The sequence below is a fragment of the Oreochromis niloticus genome, linkage group LG2, assembly GCF_001858045.2.
Source record: "Oreochromis niloticus isolate F11D_XX linkage group LG2, O_niloticus_UMD_NMBU, whole genome shotgun sequence".
NCBI classification, from domain to species: Eukaryota; Metazoa; Chordata; class Actinopteri; order Cichliformes; family Cichlidae; genus Oreochromis; species Oreochromis niloticus.
Genome location: NC_031966.2, coordinates 33,421,934 through 33,441,312, shown reverse-complemented (window position 1 = coordinate 33,441,312; position 19,379 = coordinate 33,421,934). Strand labels below are relative to the sequence as shown.

At 40.5% G+C, this 19,379-nt stretch overlaps 1 protein-coding gene across 6 annotated transcripts in view; it reads left to right on the top strand.

Annotated features, from left to right (window-relative positions):
* The window catches only part of si:zfos-2326c3.2 (traf2 and NCK-interacting protein kinase), a 57,632-nt gene extending 38,832 nt beyond the window's left edge, over positions 1 to 18,800 (top strand). For all 6 annotated transcript variants that reach the window (XM_013275419.3, XM_025898413.1, XM_013275422.3 and 3 more), the window contains 15 exons: positions 259 to 329; positions 1,620 to 1,699; positions 3,712 to 3,791; positions 3,994 to 4,088; positions 4,513 to 4,597; positions 4,747 to 4,914; positions 5,833 to 5,938; positions 6,047 to 6,202; positions 6,327 to 6,470; positions 6,706 to 6,840; positions 7,011 to 7,111; positions 7,864 to 8,013; positions 13,363 to 13,522; positions 13,907 to 14,046; positions 14,147 to 18,800. In XM_013275419.3, coding sequence (XP_013130873.1) covers positions 259 to 329; positions 1,620 to 1,699; positions 3,712 to 3,791; positions 3,994 to 4,088; positions 4,513 to 4,597; positions 4,747 to 4,914; positions 5,833 to 5,938; positions 6,047 to 6,202; positions 6,327 to 6,470; positions 6,706 to 6,840; positions 7,011 to 7,111; positions 7,864 to 8,013; positions 13,363 to 13,522; positions 13,907 to 14,046; positions 14,147 to 14,230 — 1,755 coding nt within the window. In that variant the 3' untranslated portion in view covers positions 14,231 to 18,800. The remainder of the gene's footprint in view (positions 1 to 258; positions 330 to 1,619; positions 1,700 to 3,711; positions 3,792 to 3,993; positions 4,089 to 4,512; positions 4,598 to 4,746; positions 4,915 to 5,832; positions 5,939 to 6,046; positions 6,203 to 6,326; positions 6,471 to 6,705; positions 6,841 to 7,010; positions 7,112 to 7,863; positions 8,014 to 13,362; positions 13,523 to 13,906; positions 14,047 to 14,146) is intronic.
* The last annotated feature ends 579 nt before the right edge of the window (positions 18,801 to 19,379 follow it).

Genomic DNA, 19,379 nt, shown 5'->3' with positions numbered 1-19,379 from the left:
CCAAATGGTCTCATTAGTTTCTCAGTAATAAATGTCTCCCTGAGGGTTATTAAAGATTTTATTGCACTCTGCTCTGCAGCCTTTCAGGCATTGTAAATGTAAAGGTTTCATAACCACATAAAACTTTTTTAGAATTAGCTCTAAAACACTTTGACTCGACAGAATATTTAGTTTGAAAACAAAAAGTGAAATAAGCAGGCGGGAGCTTTGTGTCCACATGGTTTTATTAAATCTGTTTATTTTGCTTCGATCTTTCAGGTCCCAGAGCGCACCACCTCAAAGTATTACTGCAGGGAACCGATGATAGGACACAAGAGGGCCGCTTCGAGGTAGAGCACTAATACATGATGTCCATGCAAGAACCAGCACTTGGTTACCGAGTCGGTGCCAAACATGTGGCTGCTAATGCAAGAGGGCTGACACTCGTAGGCTACACTGAGCTAGCTTCTGTTCATAATGTTAGCAGGTTGTCTTTACAGTCCAGTCTGTACCAACACATTGAGTTTGGTGTGTGTGCAAAACTTGATTTGTCTGAGGCATTTGTTGGATCAATTTTTGTATTAAAGTGTGTAATTTGATTGCCATTAGTACAGACCATCACACTTCTGGGTTTGTGACAAAGCAGAAGTGTGTTTAAATGTTACAGGTGCCTCATTTTTCACACGTAACAATTTCAAAAACTCAGCAAGTGTCACTTGTAGTGACAAACCCACTAATAACTTTTAGCAGCACTTCAGTTTCCTCTTGCTTGAAGCGCACTTAAGTGCCGTTTTTTGTCTTACAGAAACCCACTGCACAGCAACTAGCTAGTGACTGAATGGGAGCGTGCAGCATCTAAATGACTAAACTTTCCCCCAGAAGAGACCAAAAAAAGATCAAATAAAAAAACAAAGAGGGAAACTTGAGAACTTACATGATGACTGTTGGTTTAACAACCATGTTACTTGTTACATGTTACTTCTGCTGAGAAATGAAATGAACTCAGTCAGCATAGACACAGTGTTTGTTTTTTAAAATGCACACGCCAATGCACGGGAATCAAACGTGATAATTAATGAGTTTTAATGCAGATTCCAGAATCACAGTGAGAATAATTAGCTTCAAATGCAAAGCGTTGTTCAGCACCTCATTTTTCTACCAGCTCTTCTGCTGTGAGCACATTATTTTACTGGTGTGTATATATTATTTTGTATAAAATATTATTTGATATGAAGTTAAACATGTTATTTTAGTTGTAGTAAACTTGTCTGTCTTTTAAACTGGCGAGTTATTTTTCTTTTAATGCCTCATTAGAATAAAATGTCTCTTTACCACAGTGTTGTTGCTCTTACATGCACAGTGGGCCTGATTTATTGTTGGCGTTTGTGTGGCGCTCTAAGTCAGTATGTCGGCATCCACCACGGGAGAACAGCAGATCTGATTCATTTAGCCTGGATGATTATTTTTGATGAGATGAAAATAATGGTGGGAAAACTGGGTCACTGCAGGCGTGAAGGACGTCCTCAGATCAGGACAGATAGAGACGTATAGTGTTGATCACAATTCAGCTCACTTCCTGTCTTTAACTGTCTTTAACTCTCCGTCTGTAATGCTGTCTGTGTGTCTCTCTCGCCATCTAGTGGCAGTCCAGTGTCTGCAGCAGATAAGAGTGGGAGGTGTGCGTCCCATGGAGGCTCCTCTATAAGCAGCAACCGTCCAGGTGTGTGACGCCTAAACACAGCTCACCTCACTAAACTCAGTCCTGTGCTGTTGGAATAACAGAACACAGTGTCCTCACCTTAGTATTCGGTTTATATTGTGCACTAATCATCTCGTGCCATCTTTCAGCAGCTAAAAGCACTGGTGTTATTTTAGTAATGATGTGTTTGCAGTGTGTTTGTTTTTGGCTGCTGTTCTCAGCAGCGCTTCGAGTTTACACCTTATTTACCCATGAATGTGACACTAGTGTGAACAGCTTATGTGGGTGTGATCTCATGGGTGCCTGGCATGGGTTGGGGGAGGGGTGTACGCATGCAGTACACAGGGTACACTGCAACAGAAAGCACAACAACAGAGCGATGTATTCAAAGCCTGCCCTCTCCACCCGCGTCTCCAGCGAGAAAGAAACAACCAAGTCATCTTTTTCAAAGTTGTGCTTCGTGTGTCCTCTGTGGTCGGCAGCAAGGAAGCTGCACTTCTGCTGGGACAGACAGAGGGGAGAATATGTTTAGGATTTCAAAGTTGCCCTCTGCGTGTAGTTGGAAGGAAACACCGTTTGATGCCTCCCACTCAGTTTGGCTGCTGGCCTCAGCCTCTTTTGTTCGAAGCCACAGATCAGACATTGTTCTTGACAGTCGTGTAGCTCCTCTGTGGTTACACGAAACTTTTATCTGCTCATTCTGCAACTGAGAGAAAGCCGCTTACTGCTTTGTAAATAGTAACAGGAGCGTTTGATGTCTCAATTTATTGAATGTGTGAATTCGTACTGATACGTAGGCTTACTTGGGCGCCCCGATGATGTTATTTCCACAAACACTTTTGATTGTAGCAGCACAGAAAGACTTTCTTCTTTCTCACACTTGACGGAAACACAACAAACAGAAGTTGTTTCCTGTTTTGTTCCATAAAACAAACTGTTTATAAATAGTCATTCTTTGGGCATGTAATTACCTTCTTGAACAACTTGATAACCAACCCTAATGTAACCGCCCTTTAAGTCTCTACTTCATGATTACAATGCATCACATGAATCAGTGGAAAATATAAAGCAAGTGTTTGAAGTGACAGCGTGACAAATGGCTCTTTAGCTTTATTTTTACTCCATTGTTTTTGTTTTACAGGCTAAATCTTTATGGTATTGATTTAGTTTTTATTGTTAAAGTTTGAGCTGCAGTATTGTGCAGTTTTCAGTGAAATAGCTCTAAAACCCACCGTAAACTACCAACCAGCACCAAACAGCAGGTAGACACCAAGTGGTGAGCTGGTAGGATATAAAGGAACAAAAGAAGCCGGATGTTTCTGTCATGTGGAGATAAAAAAATAGAAAGAAAATAGAGCCCATTTGGACAGAGCACAGCAGAAATACTTATGTATAAGTTTAAGTAAACTGTTGTGTGGTCAACTTTTAAAAGGTGGACTGTAAATCAGTTTTCTTCAAATACACTATGAACAACATGCCTCTGTCTTATGGAAATTTAAATATACTTTTATTTTAAATCACCTGGGCAGTTTAGGAGCTTACAGAGGAGCTTCTGTACTTCCACAACTGCATGTCTGTTGGGGAGTCATTATTAAACATTCCCCTGGAAGCTGCAGGTGGATGCTGGGTTTAAACAGCACACAGTAATGCAGAGACATGAAGGTGAAACTGTGGTTTACACATTTGCCTAACGAGCTAAAGATTGTCAGTTCGATCCAGGGACGAGATCCAAATAATTTCAGGCTTTCCCCAGAGAGGCCATCCAACATTTAAAAAACCTGTCAAATCAAACATACCGAGCTGCGCTCTGTGGTGACCCTTTGTGAATAAGGGAGCGTTTTTTAGATTTAGAAGCTCCTCCTGGGTTGCTGTAGATAATGAGGACAGTACAGCTCGAGTGACCTGCCTGAACTAGCTCACAGCCTTGGGTCCATTTACTGTCTTTAAAAAAAAACAGGCATTTTTACACATGAGATTCCACATGTAACTCTCACTCTGCATTACTGCTGCTAATATAGGTGTGTGTGTCTTAGGTTACTTCAAGCTGGAAAGTCCTCTGCTGCAGCAGCACCCGCACAGGAAGCTGGATAACATAAGCAGTGGGCACACACAGGTAAGTGTTGTTGGAGCATGTGTGCAGTCTCACTGGTTTATAGATTTAAATTGTTTCAGTTTATCATAGTATCAGTACAAAGCATGCATACACATGTCATCTAAATCCCTCGTCCTCATTGATCTGAAATTTGCACGCTTCATCACATTAACATCTATGATTTTTCTCTCTGTCACCCGGCTACCTCCTTTTCCTCTCACAGGGAATAAAACCCGCTCTGGGTCGGCTGAACAAGGCCACAGAATACTCTTCTTCTAGCGATGAAGTCGGCAGCAGTGATGACGAGGAGCGAAACGGGTAAAGAAACACATCCTCAGTGTATTTATGATGCTGTATTGTTGTTGTTAGAGTTTATTGTTTAAAAAATGTTCCCATCAAGTGCATCATGTGTTTGACCTGCTCGATAGTTTCTTTTTGCAAAAACACAAAGTGTCCTGCTGCACATGAAGGAGTGAAGCAACTCTGAGTTTCCAAACAGCACTGTGACGAAACCTGATGTGTTGCAAGATTTTTTTTAAACTGATATTTAGAGTCTAGTAAAAAGGCACAAAATTAGTAATTCTGCTGCATCTACTGGGAGAAATGTGCACTGAAATATTTCAGCTAAGTATGAAGAGGAAATGAAATCAGAGTCTGTTTATGCATCAGTCTTCTTTCAAACTATGAAATGCGACATCTGCAGTCAGTCACTAGTCTAAAATCTCGAGCTTTATGTTTCAAGGTCTGGCATGTCCAATGGAAAAGGGAAATACTTCAGAGGAATACCCGACGGCATTGTCCTGCAGCCTCACCGTAATCTCAACCAGGTACTGAGCAAACAACCACACGAGCACATGTGATTGTCTGCTCTGTGGTCGGTTGTGTAAAAACAGCTGACTTCCTTTGGCTTTAACATTCATTCATGTGACGTCTCACACTTACTCAAGTTACTACCTTTCCTGGTATTGCTCTATAGATTTCTCAGTTGGGTTCAGATGACACCTACTTGCTACCAGACCTTCTGCAAAAACTTTCTTCCTCTAGTCCTACCCACAATGCATTCAGCCAGGAGCAGCGAGCACGGGCACTCGGCTATTTGAGATCGCCCACATCTCCTGGATCCCCCACACACCAGGATCTACATGTAAGTAGAAACACAGCACAGATTTCTCAGAGGTTTGCTGCTTTACTTCTTCTGCTCATTGTCATCATCAGCATCCCTGTTTATCATTCAGTGTACACTACAGCAGAGTTGTTTATAATGAAAACAGTATATCATGCTCTGTATTATATTGCTGTCATACTGTCAGTTTGTTTCAGTGGTGGATGTTCACACTGAACACTGTCAAACTAACTGCTGTGAGCCAAAAGCTCTAAACACTCAATGTCTTTTTGCTCTTGGCTCTTGGAGATCAAATTGCATTGATTTTGAGGGGCAACCAATCACAGACAAGTTATCTTATAAGGAGGAGGGCCTTAAAGAAGGACAGGGGATGAATTGATTGGCAGCATCAAGACCCAGTACAACATAAATATGGATTATTTTTATTTATGAATGAAAGCTACTCTAGTAGCATCCAAGAACAAAAGTTTAAATTGTAAATGAGAATAATAGTTGTTTGTTTTTTGTTTGTTTGTTTGTTTGTTTTTTAAGACAAAGTGCTCATTAAGTTCAGATGGACTTACAGTTGTATCAGTATTAATGTCCTTGTGTTAATAAATGTCAACAGACTACTTGATATAAACCTTTGAGCATTTGGGATCATTATCATAGCCAAGGTTTAAATAAAGTGACAGACTGCATTAGTTATAAATGTCCACCAGAGGGAGGTAGTGGCACAGGTTGGGAGCTCAGTCTTCCTGGTTTTCAGTGGAGATTTCAAGTTAACATAATTGTTGTTACTGATTTATGAAAACCATAATTTGTAATTGGTAAATGATTATATAAATGGTTTATGGTTCCATAACTCATAACTGTAACTGCCTGTTGTGTTGTTGTTGTTTTTTTTGTTTGCTTTTTATTTAAGTATAAAATCACTTCCTTTGTCATTGTACTCATCAGGATATCGGCAGTCCTACCGGTAAAAGCCTGACATCATCGTCTTCCTCCTTCCTGCCCTTCATTGATCCACGATTGATCCCCATCTCATCACCACCACAGAGCCCGAGTGAGTTTTCTACCACAGAGTCCTGCATGAGCTGAGCTACAGTTTGCTTTGTGAGCATAGTTTTGTTTTGTTTTTTAAACGTTTATCTTGAATCATTTTTGCATTCAGCGAGCATTAAGGGCGAGCCACTGAAGAGAGAGAACCACAGGAAGGGCTCCGTGGTTAATGTGAACCCAACCAACATTCGACCACAGAGCGACACGCCGGAGATCCGAAAGTACAAAAAGAAGTTCAACGCGGAGGTTCTGTGTGCTGGATTATGGGGTATGTAGTTTTTATGTGTTTTATATTGATTGTGTTTTTAAATGAAGTAGATTTTTTCAGAAAATGACAGAAAATGACTGATACAAATTGTGTCAGTGTTGATATTTTCTGTTTTGACGTGCAGGTGTGAATCTGCTGGTGGGCACAGAGAACGGTCTGTGGCTGCTGGATCGAAGTGGTCAGGGAAAGGTGTACCCGCTCATCAGCAGGCGACGGTTTCAACAAATGGACGTACTTGAAGGACTCAATGTGTTGATTACTATATCAGGTATATGTGCATGTTCAAATGTTCAGAACTACAAAAACAGAGTGCAGTACTCTGCCCTGCATAATGATGAAACTCTACTTAAAGAGTTTTGCACAGTAGTTCAAAGAGACCACATTCAAACTGTAACTTTTTAACAGGTTTCTTCAGGTAAAACTGACACTTGTGGTTTGCTCAGTCACCTCAGAGAAACTTTGTCACACTGAAGTCATTTGCATCCTTCCCTCTCTGTCTGTAGGAAAAAAGAACAAGCTGCGTCTCTACTACTTGTCCTGGTTAAGGAATAAAATCCTGCGTAATGACCCAGAGGTGGAGAAGAGACAGGGCTGGACATCAGTGGGTGATTTAGAGGGCTGTGTCCACTATAAAGTGGGTAGGTACACTCTGCAAATAAAAACAGAATTATCTTTTACAGAGGTTCAAACTTACAAATAAAGTAGGTTACAGATGTTGTTTATGTAGTGATCTTTAGGAGCTACGTGTAGAATATGATGTATCCGATTTTTCAGACTCCTTACCCCTGGTTTTGTTTCTGTTTTTTAGTGCGTTATGAGAAGATAAAGTTCTTGGTGATTGCCTTGAAGAATGCTGTGGAGGTGTATGCTTGGGCCCCAAAACCCTACCACAAATTTATGGCCTTTAAGGTTGGTAACAAAATTAATGAAATGCAATATAAAATAAGACATACTGAAGATATAAGTTCATCAGTCTGTGGAGCTGCTGGTATGTCTGTCCAGTGCATGTTAAATACCTGGAGTACTTCTAATATCATGGAAAGTACTACTTATTAGATCTTTTAGATGTTTATAGTAATCGTAATGGCCACAGTAGTTTATCTCAGACTTTTCATCTAGCTGAAAGGTTGAACCACATGCCTTTTTACTAACCAGTGGGTGTAGTCATGTAAACAGGCTGACATGCTGGTTTTAGCATGCTAACTAACAGCACTATAGACAAAGTGAAGCTAAGTTTAACATCGTGGTGTAACACCTGAGAACATCAGCCTTCTCAGCTAGTGTCCGAACTTTCCTTTCCATTGATCAATTCATTGATTAAGCACTGGTGGGTTATTGGTGTGTTATTTCCACAGTCGAACACTTACATGCACACAGACGGGACTCATCAGGGTTCTGGGTCTCATAACCACAGACTCTCAGCAGAGATGTGTCCCATTTCTGTTTGTCCTCTGAGGCCTGAACTACTTTCTCTTTCATACTGTGTCACATTTTTTTCTCATTTGAAAAGGCCAGAAATATACCGTATGGAAGAATTAGGCGGACTATCTTAGGATGTCAGTTTTTGTGACACTGCATTATTTATTAATGGAGCAGTTCCATTTTACATGCTAATGTGCAAACTTATCTAACTTAACCATCGTGCCTGTGTGTCTGCCCAGTCCTTCAGAACTCTGCCTCAAAAGCCACTTTCTGTTGACCTGACAGTGGAGGAAGGTCAAAGGTTAAAGGTCATCTACGGCTCCGTGTCTGGTTTCCACGCCATTGACGTAGACTCTGGAACACCATATGACCTCTACTTGCCGACACATGTAAGCATCTGCTCTGTTCTTCGTACTCTTTGAGGATCGCGTCATCACCTCGACTCCGGAGGTTGTGCGTGTCTGTTTGTGTTGGTTTGCATGTTTTGTTAGCAGGATTACTCAAAAAGTTGTGGATATTTGTGAGAGCTGGGTTAGCCCATTTTAGACATGATTATCTGTTGGAGTTGATTTTGATCTGAGTATAGATTCCTTACCTTGCAGCAATCACAGATGTCACATTGAAACAGAAAAACGAGGTCGTTAGTGTCAGCCATCACTGTTTTTGCCATAAAGGTGCATGTCGAGTCGGTGATGTGGGATAGTTTGAGGGTTTTCCTGCTCTGCTCCATCACTGTGGTTCATATGGTGTTAAAATGTAGCCTGTAGTTGTCGTCGGGAGAGTTTTACATATTTAAAGACTAAACCGATGTCTGATCTCTGTACCTGCAGCTTTCTGTTAAAGCAGCTCATTAAGTCCTTTTCTTTAATTTATCAGCTCTCCTCCAGTCGACCACATCACCTCACTCTTCATCTCTTGGCATGTATCTCAGTATAGCCCTCCTCCCACTCACAGTCTACACATGTCAGTCATTACTTTCCTGCATTTGTGCTGTGTTCCCTCCACTCTCCTCCCACACAGTCGATGGCTGTCAGAAACTATTCTTTCGTCCGCTTCCTTTTCTCCCTCCCACTGTCACTCTATCATTCAATGTACCACTGTTCATTTTCTCTTAGTTTTATCGTCTCTCTTTCTGCATTTACCAAAATATCATTGCTCGCCCTCGCTCTCTCTCTCCTGTCTGTGGGAACTCAAATCAAACTGTTGTGACTCACGTTCACATTTCCGTTCAGACGTTCACATGTGGTGTTTGAACTTTCATTAAATCTGCAGACACTGACTGATGAAGCTGCTGTCACAGATCTTTTATGCATGTACGCTGATTTTTCAGCTGATATTGAAATGTGGATGTTTCGACGAGGCACTCCGAGGTTTGAGAGGGTCTGGAGCGTTTGATCATTTCCTGTGTGGCTGTGGAGGAGTTTGATTTGTGATGTTCTCTAGAAATAGCACAGCTTGACCCAACAGATTCATCACAGACTCGACACCGCCTCCTGAAAATGAGACCAACACGAGCAATCACACTAAAGCGGTCACATGCTTTAGTGTGATTGATGCGGGTGGCTGTAGCTCAGGTGGGAGAGTAGGTCACCTACTAACAGTGGCTGGTGGTTCGATCCCAGTCTGCTCCAGTCTCTGCATGCCAAATATCCTTGGGCAAGACACTAACCCCATGTTGGAGCAGTCCGTTAACCATTTACATGTAGAACCAAAGTGCTGTTCTCAAACTGTAACGAACCACAGCAGACCCGGTGACATGTTCAAGCTTTTCAGGATGCTTTATTTACGTCTCCACAACAACAACCAATACAGGACCCGGTGGTCCGGTATAAGCTGGCGAGGCGTGATTGTAGATGCCACACAGGTGCATCCATCTCACCTGCAGTGGCATCGCAAGCCACGCCCTGCCACATAAACCTTATAAACTGAGGCTCACAGTCCGGTCGAGTCACCTCCCTCTAACTCTGAACTTGCTTTTGTTTTGCCAACTATTTTTATTGGGATACCTGATATACTCATGGTTTAAAAAAAATAGATCTGCTTTAAATTCAAAAGTTTTATCAGGACATAATGAAAAAGAATTTAGTCCTTAGAACACCTTTAAATTAGGCAATAACACGTAGTACACCGTGTCATTATTTCATTTAAGAAAAATTCAGCCAAAATGCAGAAGAAGTGTTTTAACAAACTAAGCACACCCTTACTACACACTATTGCTGCATTCAGGCTTAATTTTCTTAAATAAGATAAGATAAGATGGCCTTTATTAGTCCCACAGGTGGGAAATTTGTTTTGTTACAGCAAAAGTGCAAAGTTATGTAGCAAGCTGATGTCTGAAAATGATGTCTTCATTATTTCCTGATATGTAAAACCTTAGAATTGAAAGACGTACCATGACTGTATATGCTATAGGCTCAGTATCTGCATCAGGGACCCAAATTCATTTCAGTTTATAGGTCACATACAAAGCGATTTAATCTCAAGTGAGTTGTCCCAGTTAAACTTTGCATAATAACCTATGAAAAAACCCACCTCACTGTCACCTTAAAGCACCCTCTGACATTCACGGTTAACGAAACAGTCACGATGAACTGGAACATCTCAGGTGTGTTTTCAACACCTGTGGCTACAAAGAAACGCTGCAGGTGTACATCAAAGAAATGCGTCACCAAGGCTCCAACAAAAATTAAAGCTGGACTCAGAGCTTCCAGCACAACACTTACTGGGGTAAAATACAGTGAATCATACTTTGTAAAGACATGACCTCTTTGGTGAATTTCTTAATGTGTAGTAAACGATGCACATGCTAACTGCATTTGGTGGCTGGATTCAGCGTGGCCTGTATTGTTTGGTGTTTGTTGGGAACATGTAAATCTGACTTGTTTAGTGTTTCATGTTTAGAAAGGTCGCGCTGTAAATGTATTTGTCTCTTTAACTGTGAACAATCGCCCACTGCTGGTACAGTTGGAGCAGTTTATTATTATTCTTTCTCTGCTGTATGTGGGCATGTAAAGCTCGCTGTAGCTTGAGTGAGTCATATTCACACCCTGACACATCCTGTTAAATATGTTCTTAGCAACAACTGGAGAGCCCGAGGCTCAGTTTATATTAAAGTTGTTCAACTTTACGCTGGAAACATTTTGGCTTGAGCCTTTATTTAATCAGTCTTTCCAGAATCTGAAGGTAATTTGATTCCATCTGTTGATTTACTGTGCAAACTATACAGCACTACATGTGGTGTGGAGTGTGAGTGGGTGGCTGGTTGTTCTGGTTTAATGGTCTATTTAAAGATGTTCTTTATATTTGTCCGCCTAGCATCCATACGAGGAACGTTTAATCGTTTTGTGTCATTGCTGTGTGGAGTTAGAGCAATTATAAACTTTCTCTCTGTGAGGTTTTTTTTTTTTTTTTTTTTTTGTTACACCCAAACACACACAGCGTCCGTGCCACCGCTAAACTGTGCTACTTTCTGTAAGCAAGGAGGAGTTGGAGACACATGAAGAGAGAAATAAGCTCTAAAAATACACCCCTTCTGTCCTCCTTCCCTTACCATCATTAACTCTGTGTGTGTGTGTGTGTGTGTGTGTGTGTGTGTGAGTGTGTGTGTGTGTGTGATAGAGAGAGAGAGAAAGTGAGTGTGTGTCCTGACCTGCTCTTCCCCCCTCACTCCTCCTGTGTATATTAAGCGAGCCTGCTCACAGCTGCCTACTACACCGGTGCCTTATACTGCTGCTGCTTCGATATCATTTCTGCTCTCCTTCACTTGTTTTCCTCTTTTCTTGTCTCTCTTACATACACAGTGGAGCTTTCTGCCAGACACACTCAGCTGCAGCTCCAGACCTCCTTTAAACCCACTCACTTTCTCTTTCTTCGCGCACACTGGAGGAACCTTCACACTCCTGGGGCTTTTCCCAGTAGCTGTTATCTGATACACACTCATTCTTCTCTTAGGTGCATACCTACACACACACACACACACACACACACACACACACACACACACACAATGTGCCCACCCACTTAAAGAAGTACACACACACACACACACACACAGCCGTCTCCTGTTGTTGCCTGAAAACTATGTAACAATGCTGATTCCGAGGCAGAGGATTAAGATTGCGTTGCGGCTGTGGATGCCTGTTCTCATGCTCAGGATTGTGGTGGCTCACACTCTGGTAAGGTGTTCAGCGTGAGGTGCAGTGTTTGTGTCGGCACAGAGCTCAGCACAACTTTTTCTTCTGTTTTTGAAGGACTTTTGCTTCGGTGGAATCTGTTAAAGGATTCATTGGCGTTGTTGTGTTTGTCCTAATATTTGTAGTTTGTCTGATATTCATGTTTAGAAAGTTGCAATAATTTATTTTCATAGTTAAATCTTGTCAGACCTGCTGCAGTAAACGCTTCTGGCTGGCTGGAATATTTCATAACTAGTTTGCTAAAAGTGTCTGAACAGATATTTCTGAGTTAGATAAAATGAGGCTGGCAACAAACAAACAAACAAACACCTCTCCTTCACCTTTATGGACTTTGAGGTTGGGCGATATGTAAAAATGTTCCAATCTTCAGTCCAATAACCAACGATAGGAGATGTATTTGCGCAGGCGCAGACTTTTTGATGGGCGGAGCAATGCAATCATGCACGGACTGATTTGCGCATTTTAAATTTCTAAGTTTTGTTTGGAGGGAATATTTTAGCTTCTTTTCTTGTTTGTTTCAGTATTAATGTAGATACTTTTTGGATTATTCATTTATTTATTTGAGATGCAACAACAAATCCAACAAAAGACTTAACTTTAACTTTAATGTTCACTGAAAGACACATTTTAATTTTTAACTTTTGTTTAATTTTGTATTTGTTGTTCGGTCGAGTGTGTCAGACAGAAACACTGGAACAGCCTGTAAACACGTTATAGTTTCCACCATTGTGGGTTTTTAATTTAAATAAAATGCTTTTGTTCATTAAAACAGCGCTATTATTTTTGACTGCTTCTCTTAGCTTCAACCAACATTATTAACAAACGTCCTCACGGGCAAATAAATGAAAACGATCAGCGAAAGGCTCCGCCTATCGTCGATATATTCGTCCAATCGCCAAAGCTTAACGGACTCTTTGATTTATTAGAAACATGTTTCTGAAGTGTTGGGTTCATCCTTCTGCTGAATAAGAAAATGGATCTTAGTTGAGATGTTTTTCATCCGGTTAGATAAACGTCCTGAGCTGTTATGAACGTGTCTGAACTGTTAAATATATTTTTAGTTAACTAAACTACTATGAAGACGTTCTCAGTGAAATCCTGTAATAACACTTTTCTGAACTGTGTAAGTACTGAACCAAAGATGTGGAAAGAATCTTTTCTAAATGGATTTAAACAAAGTTAAAGTTAGATAAACTTAGATTAACTGAGCAGTGAGTTGTGTCTTCGTATAAAATAGAATCTCTAACTTGTTTTTCTATTTATTCCTCCTGGAATTTGATCTTAAATACAGGCTGCTGTGTTCAGTCTCTGTTAAACTGTTTTCCAGATACTAAATTAAGAATGTGAGAATCTGAGTATCTGGTCAGTTCTGATGTCAGATAACATTTAAATAGCATGAATGAACAGCCTTAATGTTTTCTCCGTATAGGTTATAGTATTTTCTAGGGTTTTTTTGTTTTTTTAATTATTGTTTGAAAAAACAAAACAAAATAAAGAGTGTTCATGTTGTGTTCACGTTGTGTTTGTGTGTGCGTTACTCTGCAGATCCCGGGTCCCGTCCGTCCCCATGCAATCATCATTTTGCCAAACAAAGCTGGAACAGAGGTCCTGGTTTGCTATGAAGACGAGGGCGTCTACATTGACACCTATGGTCGTATCACCAAGGATACAGTGCTGCAGTGGGGGGAAATGCCTACATCTGTCGGTAACGTTGGAGCACACATCTTTATGCAAATGCTAAATACTCCCATAAAGGTCTATTTTTGTGCGCAGTGCATCTTTGTGCAGGTACCACTAACAACAGCACAATTACAACGATTAGTCAGGCACTGCTTAACATCACTGTAGATTTTTCCAGTTCGACTCACTAGATCTCGATGAGCAGCTGTCCTGCCACTGAGAACTTAACCTGAACCACATTCAGTGGAGACACATTGGGGACAGGGTGGGCTAAAAATAAGATGGTAGTCAATCTGTGTGTGTGTGTTTTTGGGGCATGGAGATGAGGCAGTATTCAAGTATAAGGAGTAAAACTGTAGGAGACATATTTAGACTTTTGCTCAGACTCGTCTGTTTCTTTCCAATCCAGCCTACCTTCAGTCTAACCAGGTGATGGGTTGGGGAGAAAAGGCCATAGAGCTGAGGTCAGCAAACACGGGGAACCTGGAGGGAGTGTTCATGCATAAAAAGGCTCAAAAACTGAAGTTCCTGTGTGAAAGGAATGACAAGGTAGGAGGAATACTGCACTTATGACAAAAAACAACCTCACTCCCTTTATTTATGCGCTGTTTGTTTTATTTCAGTTCCTAAAAGCGCTCTCTTGTTGCAGGTTTTCTTTGCGTCGGTGCAGTCGGGAGGCAGCAGTCAGATTTACTTCATGACTCTTGGACAGAACTCGCTGTTCAACTGGTAACAACGAGACCAGTTACCTCTGGGATCGACTGGTGGGCGTCTGCCTTCATTGTTCTGGGTTCTCCTGGTGATGCCTTGTTGTGTTTTTTTTATTTTTTGCTTTGTGCTGACCTGCGTTGACCTCCGTGAAGTAGTGGATACCATTGCAAGATCCGTCCCTCAGCCTTGTGCAGTCGCCATGTTAAACCATTATGATCAACGATTGAGCTGGTCAAGAATCCGCCTGCAGGAAAAAAGCTTGAATTCATCGTTCCATCCTCGACTACTGACGCGTGGATCACAGCACTGACACCTGGACATGATTTTCAGCACAAACACACATCCACAGAAATTCAAAGGTACAAGCAGCTGTGCCAGCGTCTTTTTTCCTTTGTTTGACGTGACGTTTCACCAAAACCGAGGGCTTCACGTGGACGATTGTTCTGGGATTTCACATGAACACCTGGCTTCAAAGTTCAGTCTGTTCGTTCAGCACCTGGATTTCTTTTTTCTTTTTTTCAAGAATCAATTATGACTTAATAATGTGCATAACAAGTATTCGATTGTGTGCGTTTTAAAATGCCCAGCTCTGATGCATCTCTGGATCATCGGCATCCTTACACCTCGATCACTGTTGTTGCTGTACGCACCAGAGAGTAATCATCACTTAATTTGTGTTTGTCAGTAGCCTTGTTCACTCTGTACATCACCTGGGCATTTAATGAAATGTGGGCTGCTTTATGTCATTCCATCTTTGTTGCTCGTGCCATGATTACGTCCTTCGAGTTTTAGATCCACAAACAGTGTCCGCTGCCTGTCTGTAATACCTCAAAACTGTTCCGGTATTTATGAAGTCCTTGAATTGATAGAATTGCTTTTATCAGAGTGGTAGAACCCAAACAAACTATCATATTACTGTACTGATTCATGTTCTAGTTTATTAAATACATATCACTATTTTATTTAATATATAGCACTATCAAATGTTAGATAGGAATTATTTTCTCTCACAACTAGTCTGCAAATGTGTTATCAAGTGTGGAAAAAAAATACTGATGGGTATATTTGCTGCGTTGCATAGTTTAGTTTAAATATATGTTGCTACCACAGCCCCTCCCCTCAGCTCTAAGTGTGAGAGGTCAGTCTACCACAGAACTGGACCACGTCATTTAAATCGCATTTCTTTTTGCAAAGGACCTTAAAAGCCATTTACCGTAAAAGGAGCAATTTAAATGCGCAGCATAGTGTAGATAAATAGAGATATAAAGCAAGTATAATTCGCTCTTTTTTGTATAGCTTCCGATGTATATAATCCTGTAAGATGCACTGTTTTCTAAATATTTTATTACACGCCATCTTTACATATATGTACAGAATTGCAGGCTTACGAATGTGAAATTCAATCTTAAAACAGAGTCGTGCATGCCCCCCCCCCCACGGTCTTTGGTTATTAATGTGAGCTGCTCACAGTGAATTTGAAGGCTCGTGTTCAGGTCTCACAAACTTGGCTGAATCGTCTAAAATCAAATGTGAAGTCTGTTTGTTCGATGTTCTTGTTGCGTGTGTAAGAGGTGTTTTGCACAGTTGCCGTCCTATACGCGTTACATCAAAAGCCATCCTGTCGTCAGTATTGAAGAGATCACTGCTAACCTTTCGATCAGTATTTGTTACACTGCCCACTGTGGGACCAGTTTTTGATGGGGCAACATGATGAAAATATAAAATATAGGATATGTAGTGAGTTGGGCCAGAAACAGAATATTCTCTTTGTCTTTTATTCAATGAGCTTCAAGGCAGGAAACCAAAGATGAAAGCTTTGATGTATTTGCTTCCTTGATTCTAACAGATGATTCACAAGTGGTAACTGATCTCATTTATGAATCAAATTATTAAATTGATAAACTCTTAGATCACCCTGGAAACTCACCCAGGCCCAAAGTGTTGCAACAAAATACATACAAGTCAATGTTATGAGTGTTTGTGTATTAAATATCACAGATGTATGCATTAAGTATTATTTGGTTTGGTAAAGGTAAAGAAATCATTGCGGTTTTCTTACCTTCAAATGTGAATCTGCATATTTATCCATTTTATAATTCTTTTTCTCTTCTACGAGATTTTGCTTAAACGGCTAACTTTATGTTTTTTAGGTTATCCTGCACACTCTTGAATTTTGTTGTTATCATAATTGCGCCAAATGTTTTTATATACATTGATACTTTCATTTTAGTTTTATTATAGACTTATGACTTGTGAGAAATATTACAGCTGGTTCTGTGAGAATATTTTGAACTGGAAAATGAAGTTGTTGTCTTATTGCTAAGTTTTAATCACGTCTTACAACATTTCTTTTGGGGACAGAAGGTGTTTGATTGTCTGACGTACTTAACAAATAGCTTAACATAACAAGCTATTGTGCATTAACATAGTGGATTGTGACCTAATATTACCAGGCTAAGAGGTGCTCACTAACAGAGCCTAAATGTGCCGTAACTAACTTGCAGTTCCTAGCTAATGCTGTTAGCTGTTAGCTGCTGTTAGCTGTTATATGAAAACGAAGCTTGGCTAGCAGTACCAAAATGAGTCACTTTTCTCATAAAAGAAAGGAGCAACTTTTACATGCGTAGCGTACCTAGTGCTAATATTTACATAGGTTCAGATTGTAAGGCACCTTAAAAGTGTTATTCTTGTTTGAAGTGGACAACAAATGAAATTAAATTTGGTTAAATTCTGGCAAGCATGTCATGAGTAAATACAACTTACCTAGGTTGCTTTTTTTTAATTAACTTTCTTACCAATAATGTTACCATTTTTTAAAAAACCTGTAGGCTACTGTATATGTGCGTTTTTTGTTTTAAGTATGGAATAGGACAAGTACATAGAGACTGTTGCTGTGCTAGCTTGTGGTCAGGCCTGCAGGGAAAGGTGACCGTGTAGAACCGACAGCTTTGGTCAGGTTCCTGAGCAGGACCGTGGCCAGACTAGACAGGAGAGCAGACCAAAACCTAGTGCTCCACAGTTCTTGTAGTTTTTGTTCAGCTCTAACTTTCAGTTATCGAACAGCCTGTATCTGCTCATCCTGCTTCCGCACTCGGTCATACACCTTTAGGGTATAAGCTGGGAAATAAACCAGCTCTAAATGAGTTCTGACTCCATAATTCTCATTTGCATCTCATTCTCTTTTACATGGTCTAACATTGGACCGATTGTTTGAGAGTATCTGTCTTGCTCTCTGGACTGCTTCAAGTAACAGCATATGAAACAGCTCGTCTGCAAGCTGACCAGTTTGACACCTAATAACAGTTTCCTTTTTATCAGGTTTATCCATTTATCATCTTAAGCTACTCTTTTAGAGAATGAGGATACTTTTCTGGTTTATTTGAAGCAAAGTGCCTGCCTGCTGCCACTCTTTGCTCCCTGTTGCTTAGCACTGAACGATCGCTGTATCACTAATGAGAGAGCGAGGGAACGGCGCACTTCCTCCTACACCTTCCACTGGTTAAAAACGTGATAGATTCTGTATCAGGCCTGTGGTGACTCACATCCTTAACTCTCCCACAAACTCTTTTTCTCTCACTTTTCACAACACGTTTCCTCTTGCTGCCACTTTTCATCCCCTCGGCATCTTTTGCCCATCTTCAGCTTCATGCTCCCACCCCTGGCTGTCTCTTTAGCTTCCCACGCGCCCTTTCTTTTATTTCTGTTCGGTTCACGGAGACCTGTCGCATCAGATTGCACATCTTTATTGCACAAAGTAAATTTGCACAGCTTTTCAAATTAAAAGTAAGGTTTAATTAATGGAGATGGGCCCAAACATTTAGCCCAACCTTGTTATTTCTCCAGATTATGTTGCAAAGTGGGATGAAGTGTGATGCAGGACGAAAAAAAATGAATACAAAGCAGCTTGCATTTTTGCAGTATTCGCTTAAGTGTCAGCTGTTGTTTTCCACCCTGTCGATGTGATGTGTGGGAGAGTGTGATGAAAACTGGTGTTTAAAAAAGCAGAATTCAGTCTTCAAGGAAAGGAAAGGAAGGACAGAGTTGGAGGAGGTAGTTAAGTCAAGTGTCAATAGAAGGAACAAGGAAGAGGCTTCAAGAGGCTTAATTTCTTTAAATAATACCTAGTACACATGTTTAGATATCTAGATAGTTTTGGTTGTGATGAAGAGAAGGAGGAAGAGGATGTGAAAGGGATGGTGACTGTATACAGTAGCCTTTAAGATTAAATATTGACATTTATTGCGTCATCAATAAGCAAAATAATAATCCTGGTGAATTTGGGGGGGGCGTGATATTTTCCAAAAGCCAACCTATTACATGTTTCATACATGGTAGTCTGACTTTATTCAGAAATGTTGTTTGAGATTATATAAGACCAAATATTATATGGCTAAATATCTGAAAATATATCTATCTGCTCCTGTATCATTTATAAGATAATTCTTTTGATACTTTGGTATATTTTTGCACTGGACCTTTGTTTTATGCATTGTACACTGTATCCCTCATGCTTTGATACGAACGCACACTAACTCGTGTTTCCATGTAAAATGGTAAAAAACGGTGAGGCCACAATAAATATGTTGAATAAAGTATCGTCTTGGTGCTTTCTTTCTAGTTTTCACTGATAGGACGATTTTATTTAATCTGCTGATGGGTTGATTTGCACGCTGATATTTTTGATCACGCTGCATCTGTCAAAGTGACAAAATATGTTGTGTTTGTCCTTGTTGGCATCACCAGAAACATTTTGTCACTTTCATTTTCTAATGATGACTCTATATACTGAAAAGAAAAAGAATATTACAAAGTATGTTTTTAAAGCATTTCCCATATAGAAAGGATCATTTTATTAGACTCAGATTTCTGCTGGCCAAAACTGAAATGGGGATAGAAGCCACTGACATCGAGGCATGCAATCCTCCTTACCATGAATGGAGGGTTTCACACCAAATCCAGCACTTTGACACTGTGCGCCAAGTGGAATGAAGAAAGCCAAGGACCAGTAAGAGTCAGAACAACTGTCCAACATCTATGAGTTCATCAGGCCACAACTGACGTTGTGCTTGGAGCTTATCTCAAGCAGCAGAAACCCGAGAAAGAAGAGGAGCAAGGAGAAGAACCATCATGGAAGGGCAGGCCCCTGCACGGTATGTACCAGTGGCAGATAG